This window comes from Bufo gargarizans, chromosome 5 (genome assembly GCF_014858855.1).
Source record: "Bufo gargarizans isolate SCDJY-AF-19 chromosome 5, ASM1485885v1, whole genome shotgun sequence".
Classification (NCBI taxonomy): Eukaryota; Metazoa; Chordata; class Amphibia; order Anura; family Bufonidae; genus Bufo; species Bufo gargarizans.
In genome coordinates, this window is record NC_058084.1 from 480,481,192 (window position 1) to 480,506,248 (window position 25,057).

Here is a 25,057-nt window from a genome sequence, read left to right on the forward strand (position 1 = left end):
TAGGTGTCATTACTTGTTCCTCTCCTTCCATATCGTCCGGTGATAATTTCTGTTCTGCAGGAAGAAGAATAAGAGTCACCGGGACATAAAGCGGATGCAGTGCGAGTGCCCGCTGCTCTCTAAAGAGGAGAGATTGCAGGAGGAAGTGGCCTGTGGGGAAGACTGTCTGAACCGTCTCCTCATGATTGAGTGGTAAGTCCTCCCTCCCCGGTCCGGTCTGTGTATTCCTGCTGTTGCGCTCGGACCGCTAGTTTCTGCACAGATGGCAGGAAATACTCTACGGATGGGGGGATGGGAAAAGAGCGTGCATGCTGTCGGGCTGCATGTGCTGTGAGCAGTCCAGGGGGCGCCCCCTAGTGGTGGCTGCAGGCAGATGGGGGTCATATCATGTACTCTGCAGTAAGGAATGACGCTGGATAATAGGACTGCGCTCCTGTTCTCTCCACAGCTCATCGCGGTGCCCAAATGGCGAGTACTGCTCGAACCGGCGATTCCAGAGGAGGCAGCACGCCAACGTTGAAGTCATCTTAACCGAAAAGAAGGGCTGGGGTCTCCGAGCCGCCAGAGACTTAAAACCGTAAGTTTATGCTAGATCCATCAGGGAAATTATTAGGGGACCCTCCTTAGAAGGCTTACCACTTAGTGACCAGCTCGGTTTCATCAATTTCGCCTTTCTTCAGCAGCCATAGCTTTTTTTTTTTTTTTTTTTTTTTTCCCTTTCATTACTTTTTTGAGTTCTCCCTCTTTTTTATTATTATTATTATTTATTATTTAAGCGTCATTCATTCCCTGGCGCTGTACACATGATAAGCGGTGCACATACATAATACAGACAATTGCACTAAGCATGAACAAGACGAGTTACAGACTGGTACAGAAGGAGAGAGGGCCCTGCCCGCGAGGCTTACAATCTACATGGTATGGGAGAAGGACACAGTAGGTGCGGGTGAAGCTGGTCATGGCGGTATAGAGGCAGCAGGGTCACTGGTTGTAGGCTTGTCTGAAGAGGTGGGTTTTCAGGTTTCTTTTGCAGGATTCCCCTGTTGGTGAGAGTCTGATATGTTGGGGCAGCGAGTTCCAGAGTTTGGGGGATGCACGGGAGAAATCTTGGATTTGATTGTGATAAGAGGAGAGAAGAGAAGGAGGTCTTGTGAGGATCGGAGAGTGCGTGTGGGGATATATCGGGAAAGTAGCTCAGAGATGTAGGGAGGGGACAGGATATGGACGCCTTGTATGTGTTTGTCAGTACTTTGAAGTGGATTCGTTGGGCAATGGGAAGCCAGTGAAGGGATTGGCAGAGGGGAGAGGAGTAACAGGGTGAGAGGTGGATTAGTCGGGCAGCGGAGTTGAGGATAGATTGGAGGGGTGCGAGGGTGCTAGATGGAAGGCCACAGAGGAGAGTGTTGCAGTAGTCTAGGCGGGAGATGATGAGGGCATGTACAAGCATTTTCGCAGATTCAAAGTTGAGGAAAGCGCGGATGCGGGAGATGTTTTTGAGTTGGAGGCGGCAGGTGGTGGAAAGGGCTTGGATGTGCGGTCGGAAGGAAAGGGCAGAATCCAAGGTCACTCCAAGGCAGCGGGCTTTGTTGACTGGGGATAATGTGCAGCCATTGATCGTGATAGATAGGTCTGTTGGGGGGGGTTGAACAAGATGGGGGAAAGATGATGAATTCTGTCTTATCCATGTTAAGTTTAAGAAAGCGAGAGGCGAAGAAGGATGATATAGAAGATAGACATTGTGGGATTCTTGATAGTAAGGTGGTGATGTCTGGACCAGAGAGGTAGATTTGTGTCGTCAGCGTAGGAGTGATACTGAAAGCCATGGGACTCTGAGATGTCCCAGGCCAAAAGTGTAGATTGAGAAGAGCAGGGGTCCTAGGACAGAGCCTTGCGGGACACCAACAGAGAGGGAATGAGATGAGGAGGTGGTGCGAGAGTGGGAGACGCTAAACATCCGGTCTGTGAGGTATGATGTGATCCAGGAGAGGGCCAGGTCAGTGATGCCAAGAGATGAGAGAGTTTGCAACAGAAGGGAGTGGTCAACAGTGTCGAAGGCGGAGGACAGGTCAAGGAGAAGGAGGGCAGAGTAATGTTTCTTGGTTTTGGCTGTCAGTAGGTCATTGGTGACTTTGGTAAGGGCAGTCTCGGTCGAGTGGGAGGTTCGGAAGCCAGATTGTAGGCGGTCAAAGAGGGAGCAGGAGGAGAGGTGGGAGGACAGTTCTGAATGGACATGTTGTTCAAGTAGCTTTGAGGCATACGGAAGAAGTGATATGGGGCAATAACTGGACAAGGAAGATGGGTCTAGTGAGGATGGGTGTAATGGTAGCATGTTTAAAAGCAGAGGGGAAGACACCAGAGTTTAGTGATAGATTGAAGAGATGAGTTAGAGCTGGGATAAACACTGTGGTGAGGTTAGGGATGAGGTGGGATGGGATCGGGTCAAGTGCACAGGTGGTGAGATGTGATCTGGAGAGTAGAGTGGAGAGTTTTTCTTCTGTAATGGTGGAGAAGTGGGTTTTTAGAAGAAGAGGACCGAGCAGTTGTGTAGAGGGTCTGTGGGGACTGTGTAGTAAAGCTTTCTCTGATGTGGACTATCTTTTGTTTGAGATATTTGGCAAAGTCCTCAGCTGAGAAGAGAGGAGAGGGTGGGGGCGCTGGGGGGCGGAGAAGGGAGTTAGGCTCCTTTCACACTAGCGTTCGGGTGTCCGCTCGTGAGCTCCGTTTGAAGGAGCTCACGAGCGGACCCGAACGCAGCCGTCCAGCCCTGATGCAGTCTGAATGGAGCGGATCCGCTCAGACTGCATCAGTCTGGCGGCGTTCAGCCTCCGCTCCGCTCGCCTCCGCACGGACAGGCGGACAGCTGAACGCTGCTTGCAGCGTTCGGGTGTCCGCCTGGCCGTGCGGAGGCGTGCGGATCCGTCCAGACTTACAATGTAAGTCAATGGGGACGGATCCGTTTGAAGATGACACCATATGGCTCAATCTTCAGGCGGATCCGTCCCCCATTGACTTTACATTGAAAGTCTGGACGGATCCGTACGAGGCTATTTTCACACTTAGCTGTTATATGCTAAAATAATGCAGACGGATCCGTTCTGAACGGAGCCTCCGTCTGCATTATTATGAGCGGATCCGTTCAGAACGGATCCGCCTGAACGCTAGTGTGAAAGTAGCCTTAAAAGTGCTAAAAAGTTGTTTAGGGCTGTGTGACAGGGAAGATATGAGAGATGAGAAGTCGCCTGTTTTGCATCAGCGAGTGAGGATTTGAATATGAGAAGGGATTGCTTGTATGCAGTGAGATGATCTTTGACACTGATTGTGTGTTATTATACTTCTGTATTATCCTCTGACAGTGATGGCCAACCTGCGGCTCTCCAGCTGTTTTAAAACTACTACTCCCAGCATGCCCAGACTGCCTACAGCAGGGCAAGATGGGAGTTGTAGTTTTACAACAGCTGGAGAGCCGCAGGTTGGGCATCCCTGCTCTGTGACGCCACTTATGTTCCCAGTGCTGGATACATGGGGGTCCCGTTAACCTGATGAAAGGCTGGAGTCTCCTTTGTGCTGCAGTCATTATTGACTACTGCAATTAAAGGGTGACTTGGGGACCCCCCAACAGCACTGTAAAATCACATACGTGCAGTCTCTAAGGGGTGAATTCTGGAATCCTGCTTTCCTTCTTCCCATAGGAACACCTTTGTGCTGGAGTACTGTGGAGAGGTTCTGGACCACAAGGAGTTCAAGGCCCGTGTCAAGGAGTACGCCCGCAGCAAGAACATTCACTACTACTTCATGGCGCTGAAAAATGATGAGGTGAAAGGAGACAACCGTGGATGCGATAGCCTGCAGCAAAAGTTGGGAGGGGGGGGGCGATAGCCTGCAGCAAAAGTTGGGAGGGGGGAGGGGGGGGGGGTGGTAGCCTGCAGCAAAAGTTGGGAGGGGGGAGGGGGGGGGGTGGTAGCCTGCAGCAAAAGTTGGGGGGGGGGTGGAAGCCTGCAGCAAAAGTTGGGAGGGGGGAGGGGGGGGGGTGGTAGCCTGCAGCAAAAGTTGGGGGGGGGGGGGGGGGGGTGGTAGCCTGCAGCAAAAGTGTAGGGGGGGGGTAGGTGGTAGCATGCAGCAAAAGTGTGGGGGGGGGGGGGAGGGTAGGTGGTAGCCTGCAGCAAAAGTGGGGGGGGGGGGGGGTAGCCTGCAGCAAAAGTGGGGGCGAAGGCAATAAAATACAGCAGGGATGGTGGCATAGAGGGCTTCATGAATAGAGCGCCCGCAGCTGTAATGATGGCGCCCGCAGCTGTAATGATGGCGCCCGCAGCTGTAATGATGGCGCCCGCAGCTGTAATGATTCCGCCCGCAGCTGTAATGATTCCGCCCGCAGCTGTAATGATGCCGCCCGCAGCTGTAATGATGCCGCCCGCAGCTGTTGCCTCGTCATTACCTGTCCATTTTCTCCCAGATTATAGATGCAACCCAGAAAGGTAACTGCTCGCGCTTCATGAACCATAGCTGTGACCCCAACTGTGAGACCCAAAAGGTGAGGATGGGGTGGGCTGCATATGGGCCGGCGTTGTACATAATGGGGGCTCCTGTGGTAATTTTGCCCTCCTTTGTGTCATTTGTAGTGGACAGTCAATGGGCAGCTCCGAGTGGGATTTTTTACCACCAGACTGGTTCCAACTGGCGCTGAGCTGACGTTTGACTACCAGTTTCAGAGATATGGGTAAGGACTATTACATTTCTCAGGCATCTGATTTCGGAAAATCCTCCATTTTTGAACGTCTGCATAGCTAGAAAAGCAGGGTGATGACCAGCTGTCGTAGCGGAGCCGTTTTAGTTGTCATCCAGGATGCATTCGCAGTGCGCTGTATGTGCTTCCGTAGACCCTATAACCCCTGAAGGACTCGGAAGCGTCTCCTTCTGGCGGGCTGGTATCCTTAGCATACCTGTTTTCCTGCTGTACAGAATAGCCCAGCCGGCTAGATGATTCTATACCGAGGCTTCCTGAATATAAATAAACGTAAGCCGCGCGGTATGTCTATTAACATGGAAGCCAATGGTAGACGTAGGGCACTGTACACCTGCTATTTACACCGCAGTGTACCCATATTTGTATTTTGGCGGTTGCATACTTTATGGACAGCAGCGAAGGAGAAACTCCTCCCAGTAAATGTAGTCATGGCCGATTTTTCTTTTGTACGTTGCAGCAAAGAAGCTCAGAAATGTTTCTGTGGATCTGCAAACTGTAGAGGCTACCTCGGAGGAGAGAACCGCGTCAGCGTGCGAGCAGCGGGGGGCAAGATGAAGAAAGAAAGGTCCCGCAAGAAGGATTCTGTGAGTGTCCTCCTTACTGGAGTGCCCAATGAGAGTCCTGTAGTCCGGCATGCAGGAAATTACCGGGAGGTTACCCGGTGGTCCTGCTCTATGGCCAGGATCTACTATATAGGACAGGGCTCTCCAGCTGTTGTAAAACTACAATTCCCACCATGCCCTGCTGTAGGCTGTCTGGGCATGCTGGGAGTTGTAGTTTTGCATGTAGGTTGGCCACCCCTGATATAGGAGGTCCATACAGGGACCTCTGTCGCCTTCTGTATGGACTCCTCAGACACTATAGGCCCAATCATAGGGAAGTCATGCTGGTGATCGGGCAAGTGTATATGGATCCAAACTTCCGACAGTCCAGCGCCTCGGCTTTCCCCAGTTTTCCGGATTATCGGCATGTGACAGTGATTTTTAGTTTCCTCTCTCTGCTGTGATTCAGGTGGACGGAGAGCTGGAGGCTCTGCTGGAGAATGGAGAAGGCCTGTCGGACAAAAACCAGGTGCTCAGCCTATCGCGGCTCATGGTCCGAACCGAGACATTGGAGCAGAAGCTCACGTGCCTGAAGCTGATCAGGGTAAGGGTCTCGAACGGAGATGGTTGCGTGAAATAATATAATCCGGGTTTCTTCACACGATGTCTTCTTTGTGTTGCTGCCATTTTGGAAACATTTCTGCAAAGGATGTGTGAATTAACCCTTATTACCATCAGTTGTCTTGGCTTCTGCAGCATATTTTTAAAGCCGATCTGTCAGCAGCTTTGTCCGGCTGACACCGGCTGACCTGTTACATGTGCGCTCGGCGGCTGAAGGCGTCTGTTGGCCCAATGCTTATGTGTCCGCATTACTGAGAAAAATGATGTTTTAATATATGCAAATCAGCCTCTAGGAGCAACGGGGGCGTTACCATTACTCCTGGAAACTGTGCAGCTGCCACGCCCTCTCCACTTTGATTGACAGGGCCAGATGTTATGTTGTTCTCACTGCGTGTTCCTGTCAAAGTGCAGAGGACGTGGCGGTTGCAGAGAGAGCAGAGCCTCCAGGTGGAACGGCAATGCCCCTAGAGCCTAGTTGCTCATTTGCCCATATTAAAGCATAATGCGGACACCTGAACAGCCCAACACTGAGCTCAGTGTCCTAGGGACAGATCTGCTGACGGGTGCCCTTTAACGGGACTCTGGTCAAGGCTTCTCTGCGGCCGTGCTGCTGCTGGGCTGCACCCATGCTACCTGTGTGTAGAGAAAACCTTCAGTATTTGAAAAGTGCATGGAAAATGAGACCTGACTTGGAGTCATAAAATATGCAAGATTTCGCTCACATACTCTTGTGGAAGGGGTCGCCCCACCATTAGGTGTCCTAATGACCGCACAGGCCTCAGACAGTGAACAATGTTTACATGCATGATCCGGTATAGAGTTCTGATATTTACTTACATAGCGCCCCCTGCTGTCCATTTACTGACATAGTATAATGCCACTTGGTGTTCATTTAGTTACATAGTATGGCGCCCTCTGGTGTTCATTTAGGCCTCTTGAACACAAACCTTTTATTTTCCATTTACGTTCCGTTTTTTGTGGTCCGTATACGGAACCGTTCATTTCAATGGATCTGCAAAAAAAAAGAAGGTACTCTGTATACCTTCCATTTCCGTTTTTCCGTTCCGTTCAAAGATAGAACATGTCCTATTATTGTCCGCCTAACGGACGAGGATAGTACTGTTCTATCAGGGGCCAGCTGTTCCGTTCCGCAAAAAATGGAATGCACACGGACGTCATCTGTATTTTTTGCGGACCGCAAAATACTGAAAGCCATACGGTCGTGTGCAAGAGGCCTTAGTTACATAATATGGCGCCCTCTGGTGTTCATTTAGTTACGCAGTATGGCACCCTCTGGTGTTCATTTAGTTACACAGTATGGCGCCCTCTGGTGTTCATTTAGTTACACAGTATGGCGCCCTCTGGTGTTCTGAGGTACTTTCACTGCTGAGGTACTTTCACACTTGCGTTGCGTGATTCCGGCAGGTGGTTCCGTTGCCTGAATGCAAACACATGTCACTTTTTTCTGACTGATCAGGCATTTTTCAGACTTATCAGGATCCTGATCAGTCAGAAAAATGCATTGCAATACTGGATCCCTTTTTCCGGTGTCATCCGGCAAAACGGATCCGGTATTTATTTTTTTAACATTTTTAAAGGTCTGCGCATGCACAGACTGGAATACCGGATCCATCAGTGCAGCAATTTGAATACATTCCTATGGCAAATAATGCCGGATCCGGCATTCAGGCAAGTGTTCAGTTTTTTGGGGCCGGAGATAAAACCGTAGCGTAGCATGCTGCGGTTTTATCTTCGTCCTGAAAAGTCTAAAAGACTGAACTGAAGACATCCTGATGCATCCTGAACGGATCACTCTCCATTCAGAATGCATGGGGATAAAACTGATCAGTTCTTTTCCGGTATAGAGCTGGAAAAGAGGATGGAACTCAGTGCCGGAAAAGAATAACGCTAGTGTGAAAGCACCCTTACATAGTATGACTCCCCTGCTTCTTGGTGTATAGCAGTCTGCACGTCCACCTATTAAGCTGAGTGCTGGTGGACGTGCATGCTCAGTCATTCTCACAGCCAGGTCTCCGCATAGTTTACTGCAGCCAATAGAAATGGCTTTCTGCCCGGCATGTCACGAAGGAGCAGAGCCTCCGCAGTGCGCGGTCTCGCTGTGAATATTCTTTGAGTGGAAGTAAGAAGGGATTATACTGTCAGAGGGGGAAGGAGGCCTAACCGCGTGTCAGGACTATGGAAGTGATTTGTAGGGTGACCTCTTTAAGGCTACTTTCACGCTGGTGTTTTGGTTTCCGTTTGTGAGATCTGTTCAGGGCTCAGTGGTCCAAAACGGATCAGTTTTACCCTAATGAATTCTTAATAGAAAAGGATCTGTTCAGAATGCATCAGTTCCATCTCTATTCTGCTCTGAAGATAATACAAATGGATCTGTTCTGAACGGATGCAGGCGGTTGTATTATCTGAATGGATCCGTCTGTGCAGATCCATGACCGATCCGCACCAAACGCGAGTGTGAAAGTAGCCTAACACGTGTGTGACGTGCAGGGCGGTTCCTCGCCTCCATGTAGTGATGTCTGCAGCACTTTCACCGAATCTGTCTTTCCACAGAACACGCAGTCGCAGTCCTGTCTCAAGTCTTTCCTGGAGGGTCACGGACTGTCACTCCTGTGGATCTGGATGGCGGAACTTGGGGACAACCAGGGGAACACAAGTAACAGCATCAAACTGCAGCTGGAGGTGAGTAGTACTGGTCAGTCCAATACCGCCAACGTCACGGACAGGATGGAGCGCTCTTATGTAATATATACTATACATAAATAATTCCGCCGGAAGGAGATGTCCTGTGTGACTGTAATTACAATATTAGAGGGAAGAGGACATTTATTGGGGAAAGGAGGCTCTAGGGACCGTGTTGGGCTACGGCCTCTAACCCGGGTACGAGGTTAGGTGCGGCCTCTGGCCTGGAGGCGAGGTTAGGTGCGGCCTCTGGCCTGGAGGCGAGGTTAGGTGCGGCCTCTGGCCTGGAGGCGAGGTTAGGTGCGGCCTCTGGCCTGGGGGCGAGGTTAGGTGCGGCCTCTGGCCTGGGGGCGAGGTTAGGTGCGGCCTCTGGCCTGGGGGCGAGGTTAGGTGCGGCCTCTGGCCTGGGGGCGAGGTTAGGTGCGGCCTCTGGCCTGGGGGCGAGGTTAGGTGCGGCCTCTGGCCTGGGGGCGAGGTTAGGTGCGGCCTCTGGCCTGGGGGCGAGGTTAGGTGCGGCCTCTGGCCTGGGGGCATACAGGTTATGGTATCCTATGGTACGTTTGCCCATGTTACAGCTGGGCCTGTAGATCCTGCACTCGTAGGTTGGTGAAGCTGGCGTCCCATGGATGCTGGATCGGTGATAAGTCCGGTGAGCGGGCAGACCTGGTGTGTAATCTGCAGGAGACATTCCTGGGAAATCTTTCTGTGTGCGGGCGAGCATTATCCCGCCATGAGAGGAGCACATGTGGCGGCAGGATGCCCTGCACGTATCGCTGAGATGTTAGTGTCCTCGTATCACTACTCGGGGTGACTGCCTGTCGTACATGATGGCTCCCAGATCATCACACCAACAGCGGGGGAAATGTGTCGCTCCACTGGCGGGATTGAAGAGCTCACCATGAAGCCTCCATACTCCAACCCGACCATCATGAGATCCCAAGAACATTCGTCCTAAAGACAATATGGTTCCAGTCCATAGCCGTCCAGTTTTCTTCTTCACAACACTGCAAACAAGACGCCGGTGGCTGGCTGTCGATGGCAGGACACGTAATGGGGGCTGTGACACCGAAAGTTCCTTCTGCTAAGAGTATGGAAGTGGTCCGGGCAGAGACAGGGTAGTAATGAAGTCTGGAGGGTGGACAACTGTGGGAACTGCTGGTGCTGGTCAGCGGATCAAACCGTCCTCTACTGGTGTCTGTCTGGGCCGTCCGGAGCCTGTTCAATCCTCCCAACACTTCCTTACAGCCAGGTCACCATGGACTAGATGGCAGGCAGTTCAGTAAAACGACCATCCTGCTTCTCCGACCAGTGATGTCCCTGTGGAAGTCTGAACTGGGCAAAATGTCCTAGCGTGCGTTGTAGAGCCATGTCTAGCCGTCGGCAGCCTCTCACTAACCGGTGCACTACACGTAGCTGTCCCAGCAGAACTGCAGGGCGAGTTTTGCAGCAATCCAACATTTTTACCTGGGGGTGGGATTTTTGTGCTGCTCTGCGTGTGACTGGAGTATAGATGAGATGAGGCATATCATGTATGATGTCAGGCTCCCGCTACATGTGCCCACCCCTGGACTGCTGCTGACCCGCTGTGTGCCCGGACGCCATCCTCTGATGTATGATTGGCAGTTTTACGTTATGACATACATGTAAATCACGGTGCTCGATCAGGGCCCTGCTGTAATCCTCTGACCCTAGGACACCGCGTGAACGGAGCCTAACCTGCGTACAGATGTTTCTTAAAGGGTCCTGTACAATATTCTGGTGATCTGTATACAGTTGTTGTTTCTTAAAGGGGTCCTGTACAATGTTCTATCATGGATGCTGATTCGTGTCTTCTGCTTTGCTTTAGATCATTAAGGCGCTGGAAATGCTTCCGATCCCCAATAAAAACATGCTGGAGGAGAGCAAGATTCTTCCCATCATCCAGCGGTGGGCCCAGACAAAAACGGCCATACCACAGCTGAGCGAGGGAGACGGCTACTCCAGTGAGAACACCTCCCGCGCCCACACCCCGCTCAATACTCCCGCCAACACCCCCGACCCTGCAGCCAAGCTGAATGTGGAAATAGAAGGCGAGACCCCCAAAAAGCTGGTGCTGCGGAGACTGAAGATCATCAGTGAGAACAGCATGGACAGCGCAGCGTCTGACCCCGCCAGCGAGGTCGAGATAAAGGAAACCCCGGCAAAACCAGAGGTACAGGCCACCGACGAGCAGCAGTCCAAAGATGATGTGAAAGCAGGCGAGGCCCCACCAGCACCGCCAGAGGAGCAGCCACCTCAAGCCGTCAAGACTGAGGACGAGCCGTCAGCTGACGGCAGCAAGGATTCCACAACCGGCATGGACTCCTCCGAGCCCAAGGACACAACCAGCACCAAGGCAGAGGAGACCCCGTCTCAAGATGAGGAGGAAGGGGTATCTGATGTGGAGAGCGAGAGGAGTCAGGAACAGACGGACAAGATGCTGGATATGAGCGAACTGGCCACCAAGCTCCTGGACGCGTGGAAGGATCTGAAGGTAAGAAAGTCGCCTTGCATATCCTTACGTCATGTCTTCTACTCCTGTCACATCCAAAGCTGGTTTCTTTCTTTGTTGCCTCAAGCCCGCTTATCTCTTTGCTGCCTCTGGTGGTTGTTTGACGTCTGTACACATCATGCGCTGCATTCTGGGAGATGCTCTGTAAATGCTCATTTCCATGAAGGCCCCTCCCAGAATCCCCAGAGGGCCTGTCTGTAAGTGGCCGTAGCAGTGGCGTGTCACCTATGCGTTATGTCACTGTGTTGTGTGATGCATGGGTGACATGTCACCGCTGCAGCCAATCATTGGCTGCAGCAGCCTTAAAGTGACCTTCATCAAAGGTCCTCAGATTCCAGAACGTTCACCGCATTTATAGAGAAGGGGGGAGAATCTTGTGCGACATTCATGTGCGCTAATAGACGGGTACTGTCGTCATGAGGACCCCTTATACCAGGACCTGTAGAATTGCGGGGTAGGGGGAAGTATTACATCTCATGATGGCATGCAGCAGATGCTTAGTGCAGTGCATTAGTGCTAAGGTTGGGGCAGGTGTGTGAAACTGGGCAGAATTATGAATCCAGCTCTGGATGTGACATGCATAACCGCTGTGCGGCGCGGGGAAGCGACCGCCCTCATTAGAGCCTCGTCCTATTTCCAGAGTTAGATCTGCCCGGTGTCTTGTGTGACTCTGCATTCCCTGCTTGTTCAGTGTCGGGATCAGTCACTTATGGTCGGCACGTTATACGTAGATCCATTCTGTATCGCGTTATCAGAGGATATCGGTGACATTTATGGAAGTTTATTTTCGGTCTCGTGGCTGATAACAGGGAGGAATAGCTTGCATTGAAAGCTCTGAACCCGGACATACCCATATTTTCACCCAGGCAGCCCCCCTGATGTTGGCATTGGAGCATCTCCTGCTCCGATGCGCTCCCTTGCTCTGCGCTGGATCGTGCCGGGCAAGGGCTCTTTTGTTTACAATAACACACTGCCGGGCGGAGGCTTCCACCCGGCAGTGTGTTGGGTGACTTCACCGGCTCTGATGGGCGGGCTTTAGTGCTGCCCTAGCCTGTAAAATGGCTAGGGCAGCGCTAAGGCTGCCCATCAGTACCGGTGACCTCACCGGGCTTCCTGGCAGCCCCATGGAGAGCCCGGTACGTCACCGGAACTCCAGAAAGTGCCTTTGCGCTGCTCGATTTAGCGCAGGGCAAAGTAGAGCATCGGAGCATGAACTGCTCCAATGCTCAAGTCAGGGGGGCTGCCGGGGGAAAATGGGGGGATGTCCGGGTTCAGCTCTGCATGCACAGCAGTCGGAGAGAGAACGGACTGCAGAATTCACCAGTTTATTAGAGGTTAATCAGTAATTAGCGGACTGTGGGGGAGGGCTGTCTTGGAGGACCCCACCCTGAGCAGTGTCTTGCAGTTGGGGTACATGCTCTTCATGATCTCTACCAGTAGGGGGAGCCATTACTCCTTGCAGAAAGTAAAAACTGTAAAGTGTGACTCGCGTGAAGCCGAAACTCTGCTGATGTGATTTAGCCATGTCCGCCCAGCCGAGGGTCCTGGAACACCTGCCTCCTGTGCTGGTCTTCATGGTCATGTTGCCGCTTGTGTCTTGTCCAATACTAGTAATAATGCATGTTCTGAGGAGCACACGGGTCGCCATCTTGGGCGGGGATCCCTATTCTGGTTGCAGGGTTACACCTATACTTCGCACAGACCCGCTGCGACCGCGTATTTGTTGTACTCTGCGGGATGCAATGATTAGTTCTGTTTTTGTAAAGTTTGTAGCATATATCTGGTTCCTCTACAGTTTTTTTTTGGGGGTGGGGCGGCAGTAGGGCGACTTGCAAGACCCCAATGTTTAGTGTATAGGACTTATGCATAGCAACAGAGAACGCTGATTATAATGGCTGTATTACATGCGGCTCCTACCCAGATAATGGCATCTAGGTGTGGGGCTGGCATCCAACTGTACATCGTTACAGTGTATCAGTGCATGGAATCTGAAGGCTTCTGCCCTGATCCGTCATCACAGCGCCGACTCATCTGTGTGCCCTGTACAGAAAACTAGAAACCCGTTTAAAGGGGCACTCCCACCTTATAAAGTCTTTATGGCGGGTGAGGGTCTGACCTCTGTGACTCCCACTGATCCGGAGAATGGAGGGGCGCCAGTGCTGCAGCACCCCTCCTGGCCGTGCAGGGAACAGCAGCACAGCTCTATTCCGGTCGGTGGAGCCTATGCAGTAACATACACAGGTGGGGGGTGCAGGCAGTGTAGCCGAAAAATAAAAGGGGTTATAATCGGACCCCCACAATCATCCTAGCGATATGTCATCACTTTAAACTGGTACCCCCTACCGCTCCAGTATTGATACTCTGCCGTGAAGATGCGTGGTAAGTGACCCCTGCATGACTCTGTGATTGGCTGTAGGAGTCTTCACACCAGGTAAGTCATTTAAGATCACACAAGTGTTGGCACGTGCGGGGGTTGGGGGGTACCAGCAGCTAGATTCCTCTTCTAAACTCTCGGAAGCCCCTTTTAAGGAGCTCGATCATCTCTTGTGATAGTGTCAGGTATGGGGAGCCATTAGATGTGATGCAGACGCCCATTGATTGACCCTTGGTTTAGAGGGGCCCTCCACAGCGAGACCCTCGCACGATGAATGTGGTCCGGCACCGGACCCGGTATAAGCTGTGCCCGTCTTGTCATGCTGAGCCTTGTGTCTTCTGAACACCTTTCCATCTGGCTTCTCAGGGCAGAAAGGAACTTGTTACCCTCCCCCAGCCGCTGAGCCCGTGCCCTCTCGCCAGTGCTGGAGATGGCAAGAAGCCGGACGACCGATTGAGACGCCTCCGAATATAATAGGTGAATAGCAGATGTAGGTGGCTAAGTCACTACACCTTACACGCTGCACAGGAGGAAGCGGCTCCGGCATCTCGCCACAGAACCCGGCAGACCGAGACCGCGGTTCTGTGGCCGACCTGCTGCACCAGCTTCACCCGTGCCAGCCGCACCCACTGACTCTGCACCGTGGGCTACATTTTCGGCAGAATGAGTTTGAATGCTCCTAGTGTGCCGAAAACGTACCCCCCAAATATACACACAGGTGACCGCCAGCAGAACCGGCACCCAGTTTTGGGATCCAGCTCGGCTCCAGGATCCGGTGTAAGATTTGGGAATATGGCGGCTGTCGGGGGCTCTCTTTCTCCCATGCCATCTCCTGCATCAACCCAGACATGCACCCTTGGCCAGCGGCTGTAATGTGCAAATCCTCTAGTGCTGAGATCTGGATGCCTCCAGTGGTGGAACTACAACTCCCAGCATGCACTGACAGTTAAGTTATATTCACACCTGTCAGATTTTTTGCAGAAATTTCTGTCTCCTTCATCTGAGATCCACGCGCTTTTGCAGACTTTCAGATGAATGGAACAGACTTTTAGGTGCAGAAGTTTCTGCAGCAAATTTGCCGCCTGTGAATTCTCCTGAGGGTGGTCCTACAGTGGCCGTGACCTGGTCCGAAGAGGATTGGATCATGGCGGGAGCTCGGTCTAGAAATCTCCACTATAGACTTCCTTCTCCATTGCTGGATCTCAGGATGGTGGGCGATACGTTTGCGTCATGTGACCCTCCACCTGATGACGTCACTCGGGGCACATCTTCTAGGGTCCCCTCTCCTCATAATGAATTGTAGGGTTCTCCTGATCTGGTGGATAACTCCACTCATCATCCTGTACCCATAATATGGCCTCAGCATTGCATTAAAGGGACAGTAAGGCTACACGTGACATAAAATCCAACATGGCAGCTGATAATAGTCGATGTGCCTCGCAGCCTGTGCCACCACATTTATTGATTGGGTGCGACTGGCAGCGCCACATCTGCCGTCTTAACGTCACATGGTCAGAAGTCGCCATGTAGACACGTGTAGAACAAGTGATTATAGACTATTGCCCCCCGTTATCAGCCATTTCAGAGGAGAGGATGACTGTAGGACAGGAGAATACAGTCTATTGCTCCCTGTTATCAGCCATTTCAGGGGAGAGGATGACTGTAGGACAGGAGAATACAGTCTATTGCTCCCTGTTATCAGCCATTTCAGGGGAGAGGATGACTGTAGGACAGGAGAATACAGTCTATTGCTCCCTGTTATCAGCCATGTCAGAGGAGAGGATGACTGTAGGACAGGAGAATACAGTCTATTGCCCCAGGGGGGAGGATGACTGTAGGACAGGAGAATACAGTCTAGTGCTCCTGTACGGCATTTCAGGGGAGAGGATGACTGTAGGACAGGAGAATACAGTCTATTGCTTCCTGTTATCAGCCATTTCAGGTGAGAGGATGACTGTAGGACAGGAGAATACAGTTATTGCCCCTGTTATCAGCCATTTCAGGGAGAGATGACTGTAGGACAGGAGAATACAGTCTATTGCCCCCTGTTATCAGCCATTTCAGGGGAGAGGATGACTGTAGGACAGGAGAATACAGTCTATTGCTTCCTGTTATCAGCCATTTCAGGGGAGAGGATGACTGTAGGACAGGAGAATACAGTCTATTGCTTCCTGTTATCAGCCATTTCAGGGGAGAGGATGACTGTAGGACAGGAGAATACAGTCTATTGCCCCTGTTATCAGCCATTTCAGGGGAGGGGATGACTGTAGGACAGGAGAATACAAGTCTATTGCCCCTGTTATCAGCCATTTCAGGGGAGGGGATGACTGTAGGACAGGAGAATACCAGTCTATTGCTCCCTGTTATCAGCCATTTCAGGGGAGAGGATGACTGTAGGACAGGAGAATACAGTCTATTGCCCCTGTTATCAGCCATTTCAGGGGAGAGGATGACTGTAGGACAGGAGAATACAGTCTATTGCCCCTGTTATCAGCCATTTCAGGGGAGAGGATGACTGTAGGACAGGAGAATACAGTCTATTGCCCCTGTTATCAGCCATTTCAGGGGAGAGGATGACTGTAGGACAGGAGAATACAGTCTATTGCCCCTGTTATCAGCCATTTCAGGGGAGAGGATGACTGTAGGACAGGAGAATACAGTCTATTGCCCCTGTTATCAGCCATTTCAGGGGAGAGGATGACTGTAGGACAGGAGAATACAGTCTATTGCCCCTGTTATCAGCCATTTCAGGGGAGAGGATGACTGTAGGACAGGAGAATACAGTCTATTGCCCTGTTATCAGCCATTTCAGGGGAGAGGATGACTGTAGGACAGGAGAATACAGTCTATTGCCCTGTTATCAGCCATTTCAGGGAGAGGGATGACTGTAGGACAGGAGAATACAGTCTATTGCTCCCTGTTATCAGCCATTTCAGGGGAGAGGATGACTGTAGGACAGGAGTAATACAGTCTATTGCCCCCTGTTATCAGCCATTTCAGGGAGAGGATGACTGTAGGACAGGAGAATACAGTCTATTGCCCCCTGTTATCAGCCATTTCAGGGGAGAGGATGACTGTAGGACAGGAGAATACAGTCTATTGCTCCCTGTTATCAGCCATTTCAGAGGAGAGGATGACTGTAGGACAGGAGAATACAGTCTATTGCTCCCTGTTATCAGCCATTTCAGAGGAGAGGATGACTGTAGGACAGGAGAATACAGTCTATTGCCCCCTGTTATCAGCCATTTCAGGGAGAGGATGACTGTAGGACAGGAGAATACAGTCTATTGCCCCCTGTTATCAGCCATTTCAGGGGAGAGGATGACTGTAGGACAGGAGAATACAGTCTATTGCCCCCTGTTATCAGCCATTTCAGGGGAGAGGATGACTGTAGGACAGGAGAATACAGTCTATTGCCCCCTGTTATCAGCCATTTCAGAGGAGAGGATGACTGTAGGACAGGAGAATACAGTCTATTGCTCCCTGTTATCAGCCATTTCAGGGGAGAGGATGACTAGGACAGGAGAATACAGTCTATTGCCCCCTGTTATCAGCCATTTCAGAGGAGAGGATGACTGTAGGACAGGAGAATACAGTCTATTGCCCCCTGTTATCGGCCATTTCAGGGGAGAGGATGACTGTAGGACAGGAGAATACAGTCTATTGCTCCCTGTTATCAGCCATTTCAGAGGAGAGGATGACTGTAGGACAGGAGAATACAGTCTATTGCCTCCTGTTATCAGACATTTCAGGGGAGAGGATGACTGTAGGACAGGAGAATACAGTCTATTGCCCCCTGTTATCAGACATTTCAGGGGAGAGGATGACTGTAGGACAGGAGAATACAGTCTATTGCTCCTGTTATCAGCCATTTCAGGGGAGAGGATGACTGTAGGACAGGAGAATACAGTCTATTGCTCCCTGTTATCAGACATTTCAGGGGAGAGGATGACTGTAGGACAGGAGAATACAGTCTATTGCTCCCTGTTATCAGCCATTTCAGGGGAGAGGATGACTGTAGGACAGTGGTGAGTGCAGAACCTCAATGCCCTCCATAACTACTGTATATATTATCTCTTGTACTGATATAAGCTCTGTATGTGACTGATATCAGCCGCTCCTGTTATAACGCTCCAGCACTGATATAACCTTCAAATATATTACATAATCTGTGACAGATATCAGCATGTCCTGTTGTAATGTTTCGGCACTCACCAGGGTGGACTGGTCATAGCACTTACAGGGAAATTCTCAGTTTGGTGGGCTGATGCCCAGTAGGCTGCTTGATCCCTCCTCGTGACCGCCGGCCAAGTACTTAACAGTCTGATGCTCTCATAATTAGTTTTGTGCTGTTCTCTGGTATTGGGTTCTGCTGGGGCAGGGGCGTGTGCTGCACTGTGGTGTTTGGTTCTGCTGGGGAAGGGGCGTGTGCTGCACTGTGGTGTTTGGTTCTGCAGGGGCGTGTGCTGCACTGTGTTTGGTTCTGCTGGGGCAGGGGCGTGTGCTGCACTGTGGTGTTTGGGTCTGCTGGGGCAGGGGCGTGTGCTGCACTGTGGTGTTTGGTTCTGCTGGGGAAGGAGCGTGTGCTGCACTGTGGTGTTTGGTTCTGCTGGGGCAGGGGCGTGTGCTGCACTGTGGTGTTTGGGTCTGCTGGGGCAGGGGCGTGTGCTGCACTGTGGTGTTTGGTTCTGCTGGGGAAGGAGCGTGTGCTGCACTGTGGTGTTTGGTTCTGCTGGGGCAGGGGCTTGTGCTGCACTGTGGTGTTTGGTTCTGCTGGGGCAGGGGCTTGTGCTGCACTGTGGTGTTTGGTTCTGCTGGGGCAGGGGCGTGTGCTGCACTGTGGTGTTTGGTTCTGCTGGGGCAGGGGCGTGTGCTGCACTGTGGTGTTTGGTTCTGCTGGGGCCGGGGCTTGTGCTGCACTGTGGTGTTTGGTTCTGCTGGGGCAGGGGCGTATGCTGCACTGTGGTGTTTGGTTCTGCTGGGGAAGGGGCGTGTGCTGCACTGTGGTTTTTGGTTCTGCTGGGGCAGGGGCGTGTGCTGCACTGTGGTGTTTGGTTCTGCTGGGGCGTGTGCTGCACTGTGGTGTTTGGTTCTGCTGGGGCAGGGGCGTGTGCTGCACTGTGGTGGTTGGTTCTGCTGGGGAAGGGGCGTGTGCTGCACTGTGGTTTTTGGTTCTGCTGGGGCAGGGGCGTGTGCTGCACTGTGGTGTTTGGTTCTGCTGGGGCGTGTGCTGCACTGTGGTGTTTGGTTCTGCTGGGGCGGTATTTTGCACTGCATTCAGCTATTGCTGGCCCAGCCTATTTGTGTTGCTCCTCCTTCTGTGAATTTGGACACGCCCACATCATGGGGCCACTTTTAGTTTTTTCCAGGTCCGCTTTAGGTTCCCAGTCGGCCCTTGGGCACTGATGTGACCTCCAGAGACGTACTGTCAGTGACTTCTCAGCTGGGTGTGGGGTCAGACTGTCCGGCTGGAGGTTGATGCTGTCTACAGACCGCATAGGGGATCGGATTATTTTACACGGTTTCCCGCGCTGCTCCCCTTCATCTCCTGTCGCCTCTCCTCTCACTATAAGGGGGCCATGTTGCTCCTGGAAATGGCCGTTCAGGGGCTATGTGGCACTGCGCTATCTTAGCACCCCTTCCAGACTTTGGGGGCGGTCTCGGTAGTCGTCAGCCATACCTTATATATGTTCCTGGGAAAGTTGGGTGACGACCAGTATGTCTGGTTACTGGGCAGCAACAGGACCAGCTTTCCTAGAGTCTCAAGTAGCAGATATGGCGCAGCAGCTTGTCTGGTAGCTTTTGGGGAGGGGAAGGGAGGGGGGGACACTAGGAAAATAAATCGCAAGATTTCTACGGTCTGGACTGGTAGCAGGTTATAAGCCCTGTATATGATGAGGGTTATCATCTGACCGCTCTCTCTGCTCTTTGTAGGAAGTTTATCGGATCCCGAAGAAATCTCAAGTGGAGAAGGAAAACAGTAAGTGATTTGTGTTCTTCCTGATATTGTCATCATAATCGCACACAACATGGCCACCGTCAGCATTGTCCTCACCAATCCCACCACTGCTATCACCGTCAGCATTGTCCTCACCAATCCCACCACTGCTATCACCGTCAGCATTGTCCTCACCAATCCCACCACTGCTATCACCGTCAGCATTGTCCTCACCAATCCCACCACTGCTATCGCCGTCAGCATTGTCCTCACCAATCCCACCACTGCTATCGCCGTCAGCATTGTCCTCACCAATCCCACCACTGTTATCGCCGTCAGCATTGTCCTCACCAATCCCACCACTGCTATCACCGTCAGCATTGTCCTCACCAATCCCACCACTGCTATCGCCGTCGGCATTGTCCTCACCAATCCCACCACTGCTATCACCGTCAGCATTGTCCTCACCAATCCCACCACTGCTATCGCCGTCGGCATTGTCCTCACCAATCCCACCACTGCTATCGCCGTCAGCATTGTCCTCACCAATCCCACCACTGCTATCGCCGTCCGCATTGTCCTCACCAATCCCACCACTGCTATCGCCGTCCGCATTGTCCTCACCAATCCCACCACTGCTATCATTGTCCTCACCAATCCCACCACTGCTATCACCGTCCGCATTGTCCTCACCAATCCCACCACTGCTATCATTGTCCTCACCAATCCCACCACTGCTATCACCGTCAGCATTGTCCTCACCAATCCCACCACTGCTATCGCCGTCCGCATTGTCCTCACCAATCCCACCACTGCTATCGCCGTCCGCATTGTCCTCACCAATCCCACCACTGCTATCATTGTCCTCACCAATCCCACCACTGCTATCATTGTCCTCACCCAACCCACCACTGCTATCATTGTCCTCACCAATCCCACCACTGCTATCATTGTCCTCACCCATCCCACCACTGCTATCATTGTCCTCACCCATCCCACCACTGTTAACACCTTTACCATCGTCCTCACCCATACCACCACCATCAGCATTGTCATCATTTATTCCACCGCTACCCCCTTCAGCATCCATTCCACCACTGTCTACACCTTTGCCACAATCTCCCATACCGTGATCACACTATCCTGCTTCACACTATCCTCCCCAATCGCACCACCTGCTTTATCATCACTACTACTACTACCCCCACCAGGGCCACATTCACCTTTAGTGGGTCTTTGCTCCAGTAGTTCTTGGAAGGTCCTGGTTCGCCGTGGGGATGTTACAGGCAACGCTCCCTGTGTGTGTAAATGAGCTCCTCTCGGAGAGAAAGCGGCTAGATAGGAGGACGTGGCTGGAACCAGCAGGTGCTCAGGGGCGTCACCGCTGAATGGTGAAGGTTAGACGCGGTCATAGACCTGAAACACAACATATCAATGATCCTCCTGTCTGCACTGTCATACTGTAACCAGCAGAGGGCAGGCATGTACAGATGTAGCAGAGCTGAGTGAGTAGGATTCACCCCACATAATGCACAGTGATGACTGCCAGGTGTGTGCGCGGATCTTTCTCTCATATACTGACAAGTCTGGCCCCTTCCACATCTCTGTGACCATCATGGCCGCTGAACCCCGCCATCATTGCTGCTGCTTACATCTCTTGTCTCCCGCTCCACAGATGACCGCTGGAGAGACCCTTCTGGTGGAGGTTACCAGACCCCGACCACCAAGAACCCGGGCAGAGAGAGGGACTCCGAGAAGCAGAAGAAGCGCAAGAAATCTCCCTCACCACCATCCTTCTATGAACGCAGCACAAAGAGGGGGGAGGAAAGGTAAGAGCGCAGCTCCTGGGGTAACTGCAGGCCTGATTAAGGGGTTAAACCATGCAAGAGGCACAAACCTAATGGGGGGAAGGGCGCTGACGAGGCTTTGGGGTCACAGTACAGGATTTAAGACTGAATACATTTGTAAAAGCTTAATGTACATTGACTTCCATAATGTTGTATACTCTACTCACATCCAGAGCTGCATAGTGTCTTATACTCTGCTCACATCCAGAGCTACATAGCGTCTTATACTCTGCTCACATCCAGAGCTACATAGCGTCTTATACTCTGCTCACATCCAGAGCTGCATAGCGTCTTATACTCTGCTCACATCCAGAGCTGCATAGCGTCTTATACTCTACTCACATCCAGAGCTACATAGCGTCTTATACTCTGCTCACATCCAGAGCTACGGTGGAGTTGGCGTTGGCCTTTGCTTCCCACCATGTACCAATATACAATATATAATGGGAGTTCTTTCAGCTCTGTACCAGTTCTGCTTTGCAGCCAGCATGCGCCTGAGTGCAGCTCTGGATGTAACTGGAGTATGAGCTATATTTCAGCAGATACTGCAGTGATAGTGCCTCGCAGGTCTAGTATAGGTATAATTGAGCAGATACTGTAGTGACGGTGCCTCGTGCCTCGCAGGTATAGTATAGGTATAATTGAGCAGATACTGTAGTGACGGTACCTCGTGCCTCGCAGGTATATAGTATAGGTATAATTGAGCAGATACTGTAGTGACGGTGCCTCGTGCCTCGCAGGTATAGTGTAGGTATAATTGAGCAGTTGCTGTAGTGATGGTGCCTCCTGCCTCGGCAAGTATTATGTAGTTGAGTGGATACTGTAATGATGGTGCCTCGCAGGTATAGTATAGGTATAATTGAGCAGATACTGTAGTGACGGTGCCTCGCAGGTATAGTATAGGTATAATTGAGCAGATACTGTAATGATGGTACCTCGTGCCTCGCAGGTATAGTATAGGTATAATTGAGCAGATACTGTAATGATGGTACCTCGTGCCTCGCAGGTATAGTATAGGTATAATTGAGCAGATACTGTAGTGACGGTACCTCGTGCCTCGCAGGTATAGTATAGGTATAATTGAGCAGATACTGTAGTGACGGTACCTCGTGCCTCGGCAGGTATGACACTCCGGTATCCTCTAAGAAGAAAGGTCGGCCGCAGGACCGGAACAAGCTGTCCACGGAGGAGCGGCGGAAGCTGTTTGAGCAGGAGGTGGCACAGAGGGAGGCGCAGAAGCAGCAGCAACAGATGCAGAATGTTGGCATCACGTCCCCGGTGCCCTATGACTCCATGTCTTATGGGACCCAGATCCCCCCACCCTTCATCACCTACCCGCAGGGTTACCCGATCCAGTCCTTTGTTGACCCCACAAACCCTAATGTGGGTAAAGTCCTGTTGCCCACTCCGCCCCCCCTGGAGTCCGTTAACTCCCCCAACAGCTACGACCCTTCCCAGGGCATGGTGGTAAATCCGGCAATGCTCACCCCCCAGGCGGTCCCGGTCGTCCAGCACGTGCCGGCCCCTATGGACGTCCCCACGCAGCAGTATGTAGCCCAACCCGAGCCAATGGCCCCTCCAGACCCCAATGTGACTGTCATGTCGGTGCCCGCCCCCAGCTCTGTACCGCCTCAGACCTATGGCATCTGGGATGCCAACCAGCAAGCAGTGGTAGTGCCGCAGCATCAGGCTCAGCCTCAGTACCCCACAGCCCCTGCCCAGCCTGCCATCTACTACCCAGGACAGGCCTGCCCGGCCATGTATGGAGTGCCTGCCACATACCCACAGACCGCACAACCCATGGTACAGGTAGGTGCCACACTGTCTGTTTGCTGCTTGTGAATGGGCCATTCTTGTCTACATACAATCCTGATACTTGTCACAGCAGAGGGTTTGTTACAGTTTCCAGTGTGACTCCATTTTACCTGCGCTGATACATTGTAACGATCAGGAGAGAGGTTTGTGCTGCTGAGGGGTTTAGCTCACAGAGGATTGTTCAGACTGGATACACTGTAACAAATCTTCCGCTGTAAGAAGTAGGAGGCCTTTGAAAGGGTCACGCACGCGCACTGCCACAGCATTCTACTCCTGTACAAGCGCTCGGCTGTTTCTAACGGAGCTGCAGTGCACTGCTTCATTCAAACATGGCAACTCAGGGCCCCCGTTCTAGAGATGGCCAGGGGCCCCAGTGGTCAGATCCCCCTGATCAGACACTTATCCCCTCCCTTGAGGACAGGGGATAAGTTTTTGTCATGGGATCAACCTCTTATATACTTCTCACAGTGGAGGGTTTGTTACAATCTATCCAGTCTCGACAGTCCTCTGAGGTCAACACATCACCAGTGCACATCTCCCTCCTGATTGTTACAATGTATCGGTGCAGGTAACCGCTCAGCCTAGAGTCCAAACCTAATGCACACTGGAAACGATTGTAACAAACCCTCCGCTGAGAGCAGTATCGGGCCTTTACACTGTAGACCTTACACTGTGTTCTTGATTAATCCAAGACCCCACTCGCTGTGGTTTTGTCGCAGTGTAACGCTCCTCCGTGCACTGAATCGCTCCCTTAATATTTTTATGGGATTATGTTCACCATGGGCGAGCGATTGCGAGTTATTGGGGTCGCCAGCGGGTGGTCTCGCATTCATTTACAGGCAAAGGGGCTCATAAAGTACGGTTCCCAGGACCCCCCACAGATGCAGCTTTGGTGCCGTCACAGGTTCATGGATTCATCTGTATTCCTATTTGGAAGAACCTGTAGCATTGTTCATCCTGAGCCTCGTGGTTCAGGAATAGAATACCAAAAACACAGTGAAGACTGACACACGAGCAGAGTAGTGTGGAAAGCTGGGTGATAGGAGGCGGGCAGTCGGGGCAGCGGCTCCCTGATTAATGTTCTGTTCTGTTAGCAGAGTTACCCGCAGCCCGGACTGCAGTACATGCCGGGTCAGCAGATGTACGCGCCGCACCCACAAGGGGTCGTCGTCCAGCAGGCGCCTCCTGTGGCAGCTATTGTACCCCCCGGGCAGCCGCCGCCACTGCAGCAGGTAGGTGCTCACCATAGGTCTGAGTGTGTGGCGATGCACCCTGCCATGACGGTACTTTACAAGCCTTCATGTTTTCACAGCCTGAGATGGGCCTCGGCCCCAACAACATCATGGACCTCCCTCCTCCTTCTCCTCCCAAGCCGAAAACCATCGTCCTTCCTCCCAGCTGGAAGACCGCCCGGGACCCCGAGGGCAAAATCTATTATTACCATGTAATAACCAGGTGAGTGACGGGCAGCGGCACCCTTACACCGGGCAGAGATGGGGAGGGAGGTGGCCGCGGCCGGGGTACAGTGTAACAAAGCCTCACCTGTTAGATCAGAGTAGCCTGATCAGTCTCCATTCACTGACAGCCTTCAGTTTAGTAAGTCTGCCGGCTGCAGGAAGGACATGAGGTCATTTCTCTTGTGCTTCTCCAGACAGACGCAGTGGGATCCGCCGTCCTGGGACAGCCCCGGAGACGAGGGCTCCATCATGGACCATGAGGCCGAGATGGACCTGGGCACGCCGACCTATGATGAGAACCCAATGAAGGTAAAGAGCGGCCGGATTTCTGGCGCACACACTGGTAAATGTGTCGGGTCATGGGCGATCCTCCTGCCCGATTTTCATAAAAGTGGTAGAAGTGTGCAAATCGCTGTGAATTGTGGCCCTAAACGGCACTTGCACCAAAACGTGGGACTTCTATATGGCGGGAACCTGGTTTAAGGAATGATA

The 25,057-nt window shown here is 52.0% G+C and overlaps 1 protein-coding gene across 7 annotated transcripts in view; it reads left to right on the forward strand.

The window, feature by feature from the left end:
* SETD2 (SET domain containing 2, histone lysine methyltransferase) overlaps positions 1 to 25,057 on the forward strand; it is a 48,459-nt gene that overhangs the window by 17,699 nt on the left and 5,703 nt on the right. For 3 of the 7 annotated variants that reach the window (XM_044294429.1, XM_044294432.1, XM_044294434.1), the window contains 15 exons: positions 61 to 192; positions 449 to 577; positions 3,690 to 3,813; positions 4,451 to 4,528; positions 4,617 to 4,714; positions 5,199 to 5,325; positions 5,729 to 5,887; positions 8,476 to 8,604; positions 10,451 to 11,116; positions 19,443 to 19,488; positions 21,122 to 21,275; positions 22,415 to 23,102; positions 24,203 to 24,340; positions 24,421 to 24,563; positions 24,760 to 24,874. In XM_044294429.1, coding sequence (XP_044150364.1) covers positions 61 to 192; positions 449 to 577; positions 3,690 to 3,813; positions 4,451 to 4,528; positions 4,617 to 4,714; positions 5,199 to 5,325; positions 5,729 to 5,887; positions 8,476 to 8,604; positions 10,451 to 11,116; positions 19,443 to 19,488; positions 21,122 to 21,275; positions 22,415 to 23,102; positions 24,203 to 24,340; positions 24,421 to 24,563; positions 24,760 to 24,874 — 2,926 coding nt within the window. Of the gene's footprint in view, positions 1 to 60; positions 193 to 448; positions 578 to 3,689; positions 3,814 to 4,450; positions 4,529 to 4,616; positions 4,715 to 5,198; positions 5,326 to 5,728; positions 5,888 to 8,475; positions 8,605 to 10,450; positions 11,117 to 13,874; positions 13,986 to 19,442; positions 19,489 to 21,121; positions 21,276 to 22,414; positions 23,103 to 24,202; positions 24,341 to 24,420; positions 24,564 to 24,759; positions 24,875 to 25,057 lie in introns of those variants that run through there. The other 4 variants (XM_044294430.1, XM_044294431.1, XM_044294433.1 and 1 more) reach the window with 4 other exon arrangements.